Source organism: Salvelinus sp. IW2-2015, linkage group LG22 (assembly GCF_002910315.2).
Source record: "Salvelinus sp. IW2-2015 linkage group LG22, ASM291031v2, whole genome shotgun sequence".
Classification (NCBI taxonomy): domain Eukaryota; kingdom Metazoa; phylum Chordata; class Actinopteri; order Salmoniformes; family Salmonidae; genus Salvelinus; species Salvelinus sp. IW2-2015.
This window is the reverse complement of record NC_036862.1, coordinates 913,877-930,809: the sequence shown is the minus strand read 5'-3', so window position 1 is coordinate 930,809 and position 16,933 is coordinate 913,877. Positions and strand designations below refer to the sequence as shown.

Sequence of the window (16,933 nt, the reverse complement as noted above, 5' to 3'; positions counted from 1 at the left end):
AGAATTGCAACAAACTAGCTTTAAAACAGCAACATTTTCTCTCCACCCTATGGAAAAAATTTGTAGAATTGTATGAAATTTGCTGTAAAACTGCTAATTATCCTCTCCGCCCTGTGGCAAAATTTGAAGAATTGCAGAAAATCAAATGTTATTTGTCACATGCTTCGTAAACAACAGATGTAGACTAACAGTGAAATGCTTACTTACGGGCCCTTCCCAACAATGCAAAGAGAAAAAATTAAAAAATAATAACACGAGGAATAAATACACAACGAGTAACAATAACTTGGCTATATACACAGAGTACCAGTACCGAGTCCATGTGCAGTGGTACGAGGTAATAGCGGTAGATATGTACATATAGGTAGGGATAAAGTGACTAGGCAACAGGATAGATAATAAACAGTAACAGCAGCATATGTGATGCGTCAAAAGAGTTAGTGCAGTAGTAGGATGGACAGTCTATGTCTTGGGTGGCAGGAGTCTTTGACAATTTTTAGGGCCTTCCTCTGACACTGCCTATATGGCAATAGGGTGGCATTTGGGTGTCAGCCCTAGTGTTGAGGAATTAGTGAGTTAGTGATTCCTCTCTTAACTCCATCTAGTGACTAATAATGTTTGTATATGCTGCGATTGTGTATACTGTCCGTGTTTGATCTGATGTGACGTCATGTCATGTACATTGTTTCTGTAACTGAGGCACACAGAAGCCAAAAACCCTTTATGAACTGTGATGTCAACGTGTATGATCCATCTGCACTCCCAGAACACACCGTTCCCTGCCGAGGTGAAAGACTTGACCAAGCGGATCCGCACGGTGCTGATGGCCACGTCCCAGATGAAGGAGCACGAGAAGGACCCGGAGATGCTGGTGGACCTGCAGTACAGCCTGGCCAACTCCTACGCCAGACGGCACCGAGCTCCGGCGCCAACCTGGCTGGAGAGCTAGGCCAAGATACACGTCCGCAACGCGAGGACCTCTCTCGAGGCTTACAGTAGGACCTGGAGTTACTGGGATATGTTATGTGATCTGATGCTATGTTATGTATACTGTAGGTACAGAGATATGTACAGTGGGTATTCATAAGTATTCACCCCCTTGGATTTTTTTCACATTTTGCGTTACAAAGTGGACTGAAATTAATTACATTTTTTTTGTCATAGATCTAGTCTACACAAAATACTTCTATAATGTCAAAGTGAAAAGAAAATTCTACAAATGTTTACAAATTTAAATAACTAAAAGATAGGTTGTGGCATAAGTATTCACTCTCTTTGTTAAGGCCAGACTAAATTACACTGAACAAAAAAAAAATAAACGCAGCATGCAAACATTTCAAAGTTTTTGCTGAGTTTACAGTTCATATTAAGAAATCAGTCAGTTTAAATCAATTCATTAGGCCCTAATCTATGGATCTCACAAGATGACTGGGAATACAGAATTATGCAACTTTTTTTTAAAAAGGTGGGAGAAAGCTTGGATGGAAAACAGTCAGTATCTGGTGTGACCACCATTTGCCTCAGTGCAGCGCGACCACACTCAACACTTTACATGCATTTATATTTTTCTTCAGTCTAGTTCCGTTGTAAAATCTGGGTTTAACAAATCACGTAAGAGTTTATGAACTCAATCTGTGTGAAGAAAAAAAAAAAAACTAACCCCTTCCTCTGTCCCCCATACATACAACATCTGTAAGCTCCTCAAGTCAAGTATTGCATTTCAAGCACAGATTCATCTACAAAGACCAGGGAGCTTTTCGAAAGCGTAATAAAGAAGGGCAGGATGGCAGCAGATGGATAACAATAACAAACCAGACATTGAAAATCTTTCATGGTGTGGTCAATAATAACGGATGATGTATTTAAACCCCCAACACACCAAAGACACAGTCTCCTTCTGAACTGAGCTGCAGGGCAGGAAGGAAACTGCCTTCAGGGATGTCATCATTGAGGCCGTTGGTGATTTTGTTTTAAAACAGCTATAGAGTTCAATGGCTGTGATGGGAAGAAAAAAACTGAGGGTAGAATCAACAATATTGTAGTACTCCACAATAATGACCTAAATGACAGAGTGAAAAGAAGAATACATATATAACGGAATAAAAAATATTCCAAACATGCATCCAGTTTTGCAGCAAGGCACTAAAGTTGGAATAAACTTTGTTGTCTAAATGGCAAAGCCTTATGACAACACGTCAGTGAGTAACTGCCTCCTTATTTTTCAAAGCATAGGTGGCTAGCTTGCATTCATGGTAAATGGGTATGCTCGACATCGGCAAAGGACTTGCCCCAGTTTTTCAGGATAAAAAGAAACGGGATGAAGCTAAACACAGGATAATCCTTAGAGGAAAACCTGCTTCAGTCTGCTTTCCACCAGACATGGCGAAGACAAAGTCAACCATTTCAGTTTAGGACAAATAACGTACAACCACAATGCCAAATCTACACTGGTTGGGTTACTAAGAAGACAGTGAATTGCCTGAGTGGCCAAGTTACAGTTTTGGACTTAAATCTGATGAAAATCTATGGTAAGATTTGAAAATTGCTGTGTAGCCATGACCCCCCAACACCTAATGGCCAAAACACTTGCACAGTCCAAGTGTGCAGAGCTCTTGAGACAAAACCCCAAGAAGACTCACACCTGTAATCACTGCCAAAGGTGATTACATCTAATCAAGGAATATTTGTGTTTTTCATATTTTTATAACATTTAAGAAATGTTGTAGATCATATTGATTTTTTTTTTAAAATACACCATTAAATCAATTTGTAAACTCACTTTGTAACACTAAAAAGGTGTAGAAATCTAATGGGGGTGTGAAAATACTTATTTATATCCACTCGTGCTAACTATCCCTCCTCTGACACACATTCACATTATTTAGCGGATGATAATTTCAAACTTCTTCAGACTGCCCTACTCTCAAGAAGCTACCTACGTCATTGGAAGTGTTTATAATGCACTTCCAAGACTAGGGTGTTACACTGTGATAGTGTTCAGGCCGTATCAGAGCATCTCAGAGTAGGAGTGCTGATCTCGAATCATCCCCCCCCCTGTCCATGTAAATCCAGGTGAATCTATATCATTGTGAACTAAAAGTCAAAACTGATTGTAAGCAGCACTCCTACTCGAAGACGCCTAGTTCATGATTTGATGGTATCTAGTGATATAACTGTTCACCTCCTTTCCTCCTGTTCTGCTCCCTCAGGCGGCCATGTGTTACAATTCACATCTCAGCCCTGATCCGCTGAGCCCTCAAGAGGAGAGGTGAGGCAGCCGCCCGGTGGCCGACACATGGCAGTACTGCTAACAAGCTTCTATGCTGTGTGTGCTGTTGTGTGTGGTGTGTGTGTGTGGTGTATGTGTTCTCCAGCGTGTGCGTGTGTGTGGAGAAACCTCTGACCTCTTTGCTTGTGAGTCTTCTGGACGCTTCTGTCCATCAGTTGGCTGGGACAGCATCATCATTCAGCGCTTTGTGCATATGGCTACTGGTAGCCTCTCTGTGCAAACATTTGTTTCTAACTAGTTCTTCTTGCTTGTGAAGGGGTGAAATGGTATGAGTGGGTTGATGTGTGTGCGTGTATGCTTGTGTCTGTGCGTGTGTGTGTTATACATGTGCTTGTGGGTTTGTTATCCACTGTATGTGTGCATGCTGTGTGTTGGCATATTACTATTCTGTGTGTGTGTGTGTCTGTGTGAGAAGAGAGGTTAGTTCAGAGCTGAGCTGTGTGTGCTCTCTCACAACTCGAGTGTCTGGAAAACAATGACATCATCCAATCAGCACACAGAGACTCTATGTGCTACAGTACTGGCCATCCACTCTTTAATCTCTCATACACAAACATAGGGGTGCATCCCAAATGGCACAATATTCCCTATATAGTGCACTACTTTTGACGAGCCCTGGTCAAAGTAGTGCACTACATAGGAAATAGGTGCCATTTGAGACATAGCCAGTGTCTGCTGCGTAGTGCAAGACTTCACATGCTCTCATGAGATATGTGCCATCCATCTGCGCGTGTAATGTGCTTGCTAGCCGATGCATGCTTCACCGTTCAGCGCACATGAGCCGTCATCTCTCTTTCTGCGCCACTCGCCGGGTGTGGAAAGCAATGCTTGTAAACACTGGGCTTGTCGTGAAGTGAAAAAAAGGCAAAACAGCAAGTGGAAAGGTACATTGTGTACAGTAAACTCCTATACTCCTCCTTATAACGCAGGCTACTGGAAACTGACAAGGCCAGGATGTTAAGTGTGGTTCCTGAGGAGCCCAATGTCATTAACTGTAGCCCCTTACTAACCCCCCGAGATGGAGAAAGTGAGTGTGCCGCCATGGAACCGGGATGTGTAAAGGGTGGGGGCTGATTTCAAGCTATGCTGACTTCAGAATCAAGAACTTTATTCGTACATGTACAGTTGAAGTCGGAAGTTTACATACACCTTAGCCAAATACATTTAAACTCAGTTTTCACAATTTCTGACATTTAATCCTAGTAAAAATTCTCTGTCTTAGGTCAGTTAGATCACCACTTTATTTAAGAATGTGAAATGTCAGAAATAATAGTAGAGAGAATTATTTTCTTTCTTCATCACATTCCCAGTGGGTCAGAAGTGAACATACACTCAATGAAATACATCCATAGGTACACCTTCAATTGACTCAAATTAGTCAATTAGCCTATCAGAAGCTTCTAAAGCCATGACATTATTTCTGGAATTTTCCAAGCTGTTTAAAGGCACAGTCAATTTAGTGTATAAACTTTCGACCCACTGGAATTGTGATACAGTGAATTATAAGTGAAATAATCTGTCTGTAAATAATTGTTGGGGAAATTACTTTGTGTCATGCACAAAGTAGATGCCTAACCGACTTGCCAAAACAATAGTTTGTTAACAAGACATTGTGGAGTGGTTGAAAACTAGTTTTAATGACTCCAACCTAAGTGTATGTAAAGTGTATCATCTACCAGAATTTAACCTTGTGAAATGGTGCTGACAGCAATAAACAGTATATAGAACGTACACAATCTACATACAGTATACAATATAGATAGTAAAAACAGTTTTACTTAAAAACACTAGGAACAAACTTGACTGCAACTAGCAAATGGAGTCTGATTATTTACAGATGCACAGTGTAATGTTTTGAAGTCCACTGCAATGGCTTAGCCATACACTTAGAACAAAGCAATGTATTGGACATGCATGTCTAAAGTGGTATGCTGAACATACCTTATGACTCAAAAGACTTGCAGAATGTCCAGGCAGGTATAATGTCCACTGATTTGCCTTACTTATTGAAAGATGTCTGGATGTCTGTGGTCTATTGCCTGTTGAGAATGCCTTTATTGATGTCCACCTTAAGTTTCACTTGATATGTGTAAAGAAAGCACGTTCACAATGAATGGAGTTACTGTTCTCTGTTTGGGTTTGTTGATACGGAACACAAGGAATGTTAAGTACCACAGTGTGTGTGTGTGTGTGTGTGTGTGTGTGTGTGTGTGTGTGTGTGTGTGTGTGTGTGTGTGTGTGTTCATACCATCGGATGATAAAATGCACACAAGCATAAAGAAGAGAGTGACAACATGTTGTTCCTATGAGCTCTCTGCTCCTATGTCCCTCCTTCTCTGATGTCATATCCTGTTTGAAACCTCAGCGTCGTTCTCCATGGGCTGGGCGGCCTTCCTGTGCATCTCACCRAACGTGAAGGAAGAGGGGGCCATGAAAGAGGACACAGGGACTCAGGATACCCCCTACACTGAGGTACCCTCACCACCACTGGCTACAGTACAAAGAATTGTATAGATTTGGAAGATCATTCAATGACAATGCAGTGCAGAGCCTGGGCCCGTATTCATAAAGTGTCTCAGAGTAGGAGTGTTGATCAGGTCGCCTCTTATTCATCAGGTCGCCTCTTATTCATTTAGACTTCAAAATGCTAAACAGATCCTAACCTTCCTGTGTATGTAGGACACTCTAGTGGAGCAGCTGGAGCTGTGTGTGGACTACCTGTGGAAGTCTGAGAGGCACGAGCTCATCGCCGATATCAACAAACCCGTCATTGCCGTCTTTGAGAAGAGGCGAGATTTCAAGGTGACAGGGGGGATAGGACAAGGTTGTTTCTTGACCAGGCCAGAAACACTCGGACAGGAAGGAGATGGTGTAATACCAGATGTGATTGACATTGTGTGTGTGATCCACAGAGGCTATCGGAGCTGTACTACGACATCCACCGCTCCTACCTGAAGGTGACAGAGGTCGTGAACTCTGAGAAGCGTCTGTTTGGCCGATACTACCGCGTGGCGTTCTACGGATTGGTAAGTGCCATCAGAGCCACTGAAGACACTGAAAATGACAAGCACACCTTATCGATAGGTGTGTGTGTACTGTGTACCTAGCCTGAGTGACAGTCTGTTTGTGCTATCATGCTAACTCCTTGTTACTCATTGTCATGTTTGGCATCGATCTGGATCGCACACACAGACTGGCACTCAGGCTAGCGTGTACCATCCCTGCTCTGGGATTCAGTCCTTCAGGTCTCAGGGGAGGAGGAATGATGTCACAGCGCGATGCTAAACTAGTTTCAACTAGCTTCGACTAGCTTGATAGCTAGTCAGTACATGCTATAGCTATAGCCCTCTGGTACGAACCCAGTCTCACCGAGTATTTTGTCCCATAAAGGACGTCAAACTCCTACAATCACTAAGCTGGTTGGACACATTTTAGAAGAGCCTGAATCCTTTAGACATTTAACCTTTGGTGAATTGAGAGAGGGGTGGATCACAACTTGTCTCTAGTCAGTCTCTAGTCAGTCTCTTTAATTCCTCCATCTGCTCTTTTTCTTTTCTTCATTTTGTTTTTTCTGTATCAAGATTGCGGTAAGTTTTTGTCTCTCTTTATGTTTTTGTTCCGCTTACCTTCTCTCTTCTCCCTTCACCGGTAGTAGCTTCTCTAACCTTTCTTCTAAGATATATGCTGTATACATATTGTTATGCGCTTCTATATGGTATGTATACCTACCGGGGTTTGGGGTCGATTCTATATCAATTCAGGAATAAAGCAGAATTTACATTTCCCTCATCGAAAAGAAATTAGGAAAATTAGGGAATTGGAATTTCAGTTTACTTCCTGAGTTGGAGGAATTTAAATAGAATTGACCCCGATACCTACATCCTATAATCTCCAGTAATCTTTTCCCCCTCAACGATCCCAATCTCTAATCTCCAGATCCTTTGAACAGATCTTAGAACAGTTGGTGTCAAGATGACATGGCAGTATACATGCAGGCAGGCCAGACCAGGGCCCGTATTCACAAAGCATCTCAGAGTGGGACTGCTGATTTTAGGATCTGTTTAGCATTTTAAGTCATAATGAATAAGAGGGGCAACCTGATCCTAGATCAGCACTCCTACTCTGAGGCACTTTATGAATGCGGGGTTGGTCATGAATTTTGGAATGTAGGGCTCTTTCTCAACTCATCACTCCTCGATTCCTCTCATCCCCTCTCAGCCGCCTCCTCCAAACCGAGAGTCTGAGTGGAGGGACCTTGGACTAGGGTTGAATATTTTCCCAGTATTTTACAAATGTTCCATCCTGAGAATAAATCACTTTTTTCCCGGGTAACCCGGTACTTCCTGCTAAAACCAGAAGTGTCATTCAAAAGCATATAAATAGCCTATCTCTGGATTTGATTAGAGCTTTGATCGAAAATTCAAGCCTAATGCTACCGGAGCCTAATGAGCCATACATTAAAGACATTTTATGAGCCCAAGCCCAAAAAAGACCAAATGATTATGTCGTTATCCAATACATACAGTGGGGAGAACAAGTATTTGATACACTGCCGATTTTGCAGGTTTTCCTACTTACAAAGCATGTAGAGGTCTGTCATGTTGTATCATAGGTACACTTCAACTGTGAGAGACGGAATCTAAAACAAAAATCCAGAAAATCACATTGTATGATTTTAAGTAATTAATTTGCATTTTATTGCATGACATAAGTATTTGATCACCTACCAACCAGTAAGAATTCCGGCTCTCACAGACCTGTTAGTTTTTCTTTAAGAAGCCCTCCTGTTCTCCACTCATTACCTGTATTAACTGCACCTGTTTGAACTCGTTACCTGTATAAAAGACACCTGTCCACACACTCAATCAAACAGACTCCAACCTCTCCACAATGGCCAAGACCAGAGAGCTGTGTAAGGACATCAGGGATAAATTGTAGACCTGTACAAGGCTGTGATGGGCTACAGGACAATAGCCAAGCAGCTTGGTGAGAAGGCAACAACTGTTGGCACAATTATTAGAAAATGGAAGAAGTTCAAGATGACGGTCAATCACCCTCGGTCTGGGGCTCCATGCAAGATCTCACTCGTGGGGCATCAATGATCATGAGGGAATGTGAGGATCAGCCCAGAACTACACCGGCGAGGACACTGGTCAATGACCTGAAGAGAGCTGGGACCACAGTCTCAAAGAAAACCATTAGTAACACACTACGCCGTCATGGATTGAAATCCTGCAGCGCACGCAAGGTCCCTGCTCAAGCCAGCGCATGTCCAGGCCCGTCTAAGATTGCCAATGACCATCTGGATGATCCAGAGGAGGGAATGGGAGAAGCGTCATGTGGTCTGATGAGACAAAAATAGAGCTTTTTGCTCTAAACTCCACTCGCCGTGTTTGGAGGAATAGAAGGATGAGTACAACCCAAGAACACCATCCAACCGTGAAGCATGGAGGATGGAAACATCATTCTTTTGGGGATGCTTTTCTGCAAGGGGACAGGACGACTGCACCGTATTGAAGGGAGGATGGATGGGGCCATGTATCGCGGAGATCTTGACCAACAACTCCTTCCCTCAGTAAGAGCATTGAAGATGGGTCGTGGCTGGGTCTTCCAGCATGACAACCACACCCGAAACACACAGCCAGGGCAACTAAGGAGTGGCTCCGTAAGAAGCATCTCAAGTCCTGGAGTGGCCTAGCCAGTCTCCAGACCTGAACCCAATAGAAAATCTTTGGAGGGAGCCGAAAGTCCGTATTGCCCAGCGACAGCCCGAAACTGAAGGATCTGGAGAAGGTCTGTATGGAGGAGTGGGCCAAAATCCCTGCTGCAGTGTGTGCAAACCTGGTCAAGAAACTACAGGAAACGTATGATTCTCTGTAATTGCAAACTAAGGTTTCTGTACCAAATATTCAGTTCTGCTTTTCTGATGTATCAAATACTTATGTCATGCAATAAAATGCAAATTAATTAATAAAAAATCATACAATGTGATTTTCTGGATTTTTGTTTTAGATTCCTTCTCTCACAGTTGAAGTGTACCTATGATAAAAATTACAGACCTCTACATGCTTTGTAAGTAGGAAAACCTGCAAAATTGTCAGTGTATCAAATACTTGTTCTCCCCACTGTATATGATACTGTAGACTACTGCACATTACGCACAACAGAAAAAAACTAGTCTAGCTTTTCCTGCATGGGACTCCAAGAGCTAAGAAGTGTTTTTTAACCTTTCTAGCGCAGGCGTTCCGCTAGCGGAACCCCTCGACAACATTCCGCTGAAAAGGCAGCACGGGAAATTCAAACATATTTTTTGGAAATATGTAACTTTCACACATTACCAAGTCCAATACAGCAAATGAAAGATTAACATCTTGTTAATCTACCCATCGTGTCCGATTTCAAAAAGGCTTTACAGCGAAAGCACAACATATGATTATGTTAGTTCAGAGCCAAGTCAAAAAAACACAGCCATTTTTCAAGCCAAAGATAGGAGTCACAAAAAGCAGAAATATAGATAAAATGAATCACTAACCTTTGATGATCTTCATCAGATGACACTCATAGGACATCATGTTACACAATACATGTATGTTTTGTTCGACAATGTGCATATTTATATCCAAAAATCTCAGTTTACATTGGCGCGTTACGTGCAGTATTGTTTTGGTTCCAAAACATCCGGTGTTTTTGCAGATAGCCACAGAAATCCCAGAAATACTCATAATAARCATTGATAAAAGATACAAGTGTTGTTCACAGAATTAAATATAGACTTCTCCTTAATGCAACCGCTGTGTCAGATTWWAAAAAWAYAAWWAAAAAWACATAATCTGAGTACGGCGCTCAGAGCCCAATCCAGCCAAAGAAATACCCGCCATGTTGGAGTCAACAGAAGTTAGAAATAACATAATAAATATTCACTTACCTTTGATGATCTTCATCAGAATGCACTCCCAGGAATCCCAGTTCGACAATAAATGACTGATTTGTTCCATAAAGTTCCATAAAGTCCATCATTTATGTCCCGTGTGGCTCAGTTGGTAGAGCATGGCGCTTGCAACGCCAGGGTTGTGGGTTCATTCCCCACGGGGGGACCAGGATGAATATGTATGAACTTTCCAATTTGTAAGTCGCTCTGGATAAGAGCGTCTGCTAAATGACTTCAATGTAAATGCAATGTAAATGTCCAAATAGCCACTAGTTGTTAGCGTGTTCAGCCCAGTAATCCATCTTCATGAGCACTGCGTCCAGACAAAAACTCGAAAAGTTCCGTTAAAGGTCGTAGAAACATATCAAACGATGTATGGAATCAATCTTTAGGATATTTTAACATAAATCATCACTAATGTTCCAACCGGAGAATTCCATTGTCTGCAGCAAAGCATTGGAACGAGAGCTAACTCTGTCGGGAGAGCGCGCCACGAGCCTGAGACACTCTGCCAGACCCATGACTCATTCAGCTCCCATTCCCCCCTCCTTTATAGCAGAAGCCTGAAACAAGTTTCTAAAGACGGTTGACATCTAGTGGAAGCCTTAGGAAGTGCAATTTAACCCCATAGACACTGTGTATTCGGTAGGCCAAGCTTTGAAAAACTACAAACCTCAGATTTCCCACTTCCTGGTTGGATTTTTCTCAGGTTTTCGCCTGCCATATGAGTTCTGTTATAGTCACAGACATCATTCAAACAGTTTTAGAAACTTCAGAGTGTTTTTTATCCAATAMTACTAATAATATGCATATATTAGCATCTGGGACAGAGTAGCAGGCAGTTTACTCTGGGCAYGCATTTCATGCAAAAGTGAAAATGCTGCCCCCTATCCCAAACAGGGAGAGGAGCACAGGTGTGTGCATATTGCCCAAGAGACAGAGGCTAGTTAGAAGCTTATTATGCATAATCCATCATTCATTACCTGAAAGAGGTAGGCTAGGACATACACTACCATTCAAAAGTTTGGGGTCCTTGTTTTTGAAAGAAAATCACTTTTTTTGTCCACTGAAGATCTCGTACAACGCTGTGTACTACTCCCTTCACAGAACAGCGCAAACTGGCTCTAATGTTGTAAATTACTATTGTAGCTCGAAACGGCAGATTTTTAATGGAATATCTACATAGGCGTGAAGAGGCCCATTATCAGCAACCATCACTCTTGTGTTCCAATGGCACGTTGTGTTAGCTAATCCAAGTTTATCATTTTAAAAGGCTAATTGATCATTAGAAAACCCTTTTGCAATTATGTTAGCACAGCTGAAAACTGTTGTTCTGATTAAAGAAGCAATAAAACTGGTCTTCTTTAGACTAGTTGAGTATCTGGTGCATCAGCATTTGTTGGTTTGATTACATGCTCAAAATGGCCAGAAACAAATAACTTTCTTCTGAAACCTGTCAGTATATTCTTGTTCTGAGAAATGAAGGCTATTCCATGTGAGAAATTGCCAAGAAACTGAAGATCTCGTACAACGCTGTGTACTACTCCCTTCACAGAACAGCGCAAACTGGCTCTAACCAGAATAGAAAGAGGAGTGGGGGGCCCCGGTGCACAACTGAGTAAGAGGACAAGTACATTAGAGTGTCTAGTTTGAGAAACAGACGCCTCACAAGTCCTCAACTGGCAGCTTCATTAAATAGTACCCGCAAAACACCAGTCTCAAAGTCAACAGGCAACATTGAAGAATATAAAATATATTTGTATTTGTTTAACAATTGTTTGGTTACTACATGATTCCATGTGTTATTTCATAGTTTTGATGTCTTCACTATTATTCTACAATGTAGAAAATAGTAAAAAATAAAGAAAAACCCTGGAATGAGTAGGTGTGTCCAAACTTTTGACTGGTACTGTCTAAATCAATCTTGAACAGACTGCTCGCACATGATCTGATTTAAAGCAACAAAGTATTATTAGAATGAAAGGCTGTTTCAAAACTCTGTAGCTGCAATTAAAACAATAAAATCTTTACAATAAAAAATTAAGGTGACCACCAAAAGCCAAATAGAGATGTGTAAATTAGACGCGCATTCGGTCCTTATATTACTGCAGCATAGGCTATTCTGCAGAAAATCCAGGAGTGGTTTTGTGCAGTAAATCTCAGTAACCGAGTTCCCACCTACCTTGGACCTTTTCCTCCAATACGGTTAAGAAAGAGACGAGGGCCTCCCGAGTGGCACAGAGGTCTAAGGCACTGTATCGCAGTGCTTGAGGCGTCACTACAGACTCGGGTTCAATCCCAGGCTGTGTTACGGCCGACCGTGACCGGGAGACCCATGAGGCGGCGTACAATTCCAGCGTCGTCTAAGTAAGGGGAAGGTTTGGCCCATTTCCTTGTCCCATCGCACTCTAGTGACTCCTTGTGGGGGATCGGGCACCTGCAACCTGACCCCGGTCGCCAGCTGGATGGTGTTTTCCTCTGTCACATTGGTGCGGCTGGCTTCCGGGTTAAGCGAGCAATGTGTCAAGAAGCAATGCGGCTTGGCAGGGTCGTGTTTCGGGGGACGCTTGGCTCTTGACCTCCGCCTCTCCCGAGTCCGTAGGGGAGTTGCAGCAATGTAACTACCAATTAGATATCACGAAATTAGGGAGAAAAATGGGTAAAAGTACAAAAAATAAATACATAAAAAGGAGGGAAGGACGATATAGGATGCCAGGAATTGAAGAAAGACTAATTGAGACAGAGCCTAGGTGTTTTCCATAGGAAAGAACACACTGTCTRAAAATAACCCTCATTGCCCTTTGACCCCACGGTGCTTTGAGAATGACCTCTGACCTCTAAATGGCCTCTGTTTTTATCCAGAACATAACATTGCAATTTTGGCCGTAACTTTTGTGATTACAATTGTGTTCTAACAAGCTGACCTAACACTAAGAAACACATGACTAGACTGATAGGGAAGCGCAGGAAACCACTAAGGGGTGATGTGTGATATTCCAGCTAAGGGTTATTAATATTCAGCTGAGGGATGGAAAAAGAAAACAAAGGGCCACAGTTTCTAAACAATACATGCACATATACATACTCTTCAAAGTATTGACGCAGGCATTGCATTCAGACAAACAGACACTTACACACACACACACACACACATTACATTTGACAACAAAAGCTCTTATTCAGAGTGATTTACAGTCAGAAGCACAGAAAAGCATGCACACACACACACAGACACAGGTGGTTGTGTAAAATGGTGTTTCTGTAACAGGGATTCTTTGAGGAGGAGGAGAGTAAAGAGTTCATCTACAAGGAGCCTAAGCTGACAGGACTGTCCGAGATCTCCCAGAGGCTCCTCAAACTCTACTCGGACAAGTTTGGGGCCGACAACGTCAAGATGATCCAGGACTCCAACAAGGTCAGTCTACTTCCTCCCCCCCAGCTTCCAAACACTGTCACATCTATATGTTTCATAGACAGTATTATTCAAAGTGTTTCGGCCTCTTTAGCACTTGTCTCGGTTTCTTTCACAGAAAGATTGTTGTCAAAATGTTGTAAAATTAATGAATGTACTACTACATTTTGACAGCAATCTTTCTCCATAGAAAAGCGGCCAGTGAAGTAGTGATTCATTCAGACCATGGGCTCCAACAGGTCGATTGTGAACTACCAGTAGCTCGCAGCACACCTACTGTATGAGTAGCTCACCGAGCAATTCTGAAAGTATATGCAATTTTCACGTGTTCCCTCGCAAACTGTCATWAACAAATCTSACAAGTATCAGACACCGCCAGCTCCCAACTACTAGGTAATCAACACAACTTGACACCCCTGGTTAGCCGCTATTGGCTTAAAAAGCCAAACCTGACACGATATCTGCCAATTAATTTCTAGCAATATTGCCCCTGTCTGTCTGTGTGGTGCGCACGTTTGTCTTTCACTCCGGGTGCAGCCAGTTGATGTGATAACCGTCTCAATTAAACGTTAACTGCAAAGTAGGTTTGCCTGGCAGAAGTATATCATGACTAAGTATATCATTTGTATCTAACTTTGCTATGAAATGAGCAGCATCGCTCGACCGGCACATTATACGGCACGTTCCTCACTCGCTAGATGCGCAATTAAAGGGCCAGAATCGCAATTAATGGGGCGTTACACTCAAAAAAAATCTAACTTTGTTTGTTTTCGTCCAGATCTATAGGTCAGCAACCACAGCTAGTAAAGTCACTGCAACCCTAAACAAAGAGTTGCAGTCGGTTTTTGAAACGGTGGCCAGTTATAAACTGGTCCTGAACATCTCTAAAACTAATAGCGTTGTATTTGGTACTAAGTTCGAGACATCGGCTGAATCTGGTAATGAATGGTGTGGRTGTTGAGCAAGTTGAGGAGACTAAATTACTTGGTGTTACCTTAGATTGTAAACTGTCATGGCCAAAACATATACTGTAGATTCAATGGTTGTAAAGATGGGGAGAGATCTTTGCTTTTTTGACACCACACTCCACAAAGCAAGTCCTGCAGGCTCTAGTTTTATCTTATCTTGATTATTGCCCAGTCATATGATTCAGAGATTCAGATTGTTTAAAGGTCACGTGTACAGGGGTTATTGCAGAGTAGAGTGAAAATCTTAGGCTCCGAGCTCCAACAAGAGGGAGTAAGTGAAATAAAATCATGAAAATTGTAATAAAAAATAGAAATATAGAAATAGCACTATATATATCATAAATGTAGCAGTGTTGAATAAATAAATGTGGGGGAATGACCATCGGGAGAGCAGCATCACCATTGACCAGGAAGTGTGGGGGGCCAAGTGAGAAAAAAAAGTGCTGCAAAGAAGGTCCTAGTTAATCTGCAGCTGGCCCAGAACAGAGCGGCACTTTTTGCTCTTCATTGTAATCAGAGGGCTAATATCAATACTATGCATGCCAGTTTCTCTTGGCTAACAGTTGAGGGAAAGACTGACTGCATCACTTCTTGTTTTTATAAGAAACACTAATGTGTTGGAAATTCCAAATTGTTTGCATAGTCAACTTGTACACAGCACTGTCACACACACTTACCCACCAGACATGCAGTCTTTTCACAGTCTCCAGGTCCAGAACAAATTCAAGGAAACGTACAATATTATACAGAGCCATGATTGCATGGAACTCATATAGCGCAAGTGAACAGCAAACTTGTTTTCAAAAAACGAATAAAGCAACACCTCACGGCACAACGCCTCTCGCTCATGTGACCTACTTTTTGTGTGTACAGATGTCGGATCTTAATATGAGACAGTTTGCTACAGCAGGAAAATAATCCTACAGCAACAGGAAATGTCAATTATTGTGTTTTATAATTAATGAAAAAAATGTGTAGGGGTTGATAAATGTTTCATTAGGGCATGTCAAGTCGGACATTTTAAAGTGGAAATTACAAACTTTAGAAGCCTTTTAAACCTCAAATACACTACAAGTTTGCATTTCCAGCTGTACAGGAAAATTCCTGCAACAACAGGATGGTCAAATTAAGATATGACATCTGTATGTACTGACGTGTATGTGTAACCAATAGATTCATACATGTTAATGTTTTAAATGCATGTCAATTCTAAAGTATTTTGTCTGTAATACTTTTTTGTTGTGTGTCGAACCCCTGTAAGACTAGCTGTCTCCATTGGTGTCGGCTAATGGGGATCCTAATAAAAAGTAAATAAACACTCAATCGTTCACCATATATATATATATATATATATATATATATATATATATATATATATATATATATATAGGTGAAGAGATTAGTATCCTTGCATGCCGGGCTTTTAGGTTGAGCAAGAATACAACTGACTGACTACACAAGACTAACTATGAGACTGACTCAGTGAGGTTAAGAGACCAAGACAAAACACAGTAGACTGATTTTTGAAGAGAGCAGGGTCGTTAGACACCAAATGGTGGAAAACGGACCAAAACGGGGAGAGGCTACCTGAATTTCTCCAATAAGTAACTCGTTTTTGTTTGCAGAACATTTTCCATTGCAAAAAATGTTTTGCTACGGTTTTCTACGGTGTGTACTAACGAATACGACACAGACTGTGAACTGTTTGATATAACCCACCAGGTAAATCCTAAAGACCTGGACCCCAAGTACGCCTACATCCAGGTGACCTACGTAGTGCCCTACTTCGACGACAAGGAGCAGCAGGAGAAGAAGACGGACTTCGAGCGACATCACAACATCAATCGCTTCGTGTTCGAGACGCCGTTCACTCTGTCGGGGAAGAAACATGGCGACGTGGAGGAGCAGTGCAAGAGACGCACCATACTAACCAGTGAGTTATTAAAAAGGTCATTTCTGCTAATATTTTAACACGAAAGAGCTGTCAACATTGACTGTCACATATATTCAGTAGGTGGAATGTGCAGGATTCGAACCGACAACCCAGGTGATGCTCTAACCCACTGAGCCATTGGCTTGTACACTATACTAATAGGAAGTGTCTGAATAACCAGTAAATACTGAGCCGTAACTGTAATCACTAGTATACTGACCAGTGCTGTAATCAGTGACCTATTCTGACCAGTAATAGGGTCTAGGTTCAAAATAAAATAAATTCCTAAACAAAGCCAATAAAATGTATCCCATCTAGCAGACACTTTTCTCCAAAGCAATTTTTCATATGGGTAGCCCCAGCGGGCATCGAACCCACGGTCCTGACTCTATGCTCCCTACTC

General features: G+C 41.9%; 1 protein-coding gene across 1 annotated transcript in view; it reads left to right on the top strand.

Annotated features, from left to right (window-relative positions):
* The window catches only part of LOC111982648 (dedicator of cytokinesis protein 10), a 127,310-nt gene that overhangs the window by 101,828 nt on the left and 8,549 nt on the right, over window positions 1–16,933 (top strand). Inside the window, 10 exon segments of the mRNA XM_070433925.1 lie at window positions 767–988; window positions 3,210–3,224; window positions 3,226–3,268; window positions 4,219–4,227; window positions 4,230–4,316; window positions 5,655–5,761; window positions 5,969–6,091; window positions 6,202–6,315; window positions 13,486–13,632; window positions 16,320–16,530. Coding sequence (XP_070290026.1) covers window positions 767–988; window positions 3,210–3,224; window positions 3,226–3,268; window positions 4,219–4,227; window positions 4,230–4,316; window positions 5,655–5,761; window positions 5,969–6,091; window positions 6,202–6,315; window positions 13,486–13,632; window positions 16,320–16,530 — 1,078 coding nt within the window.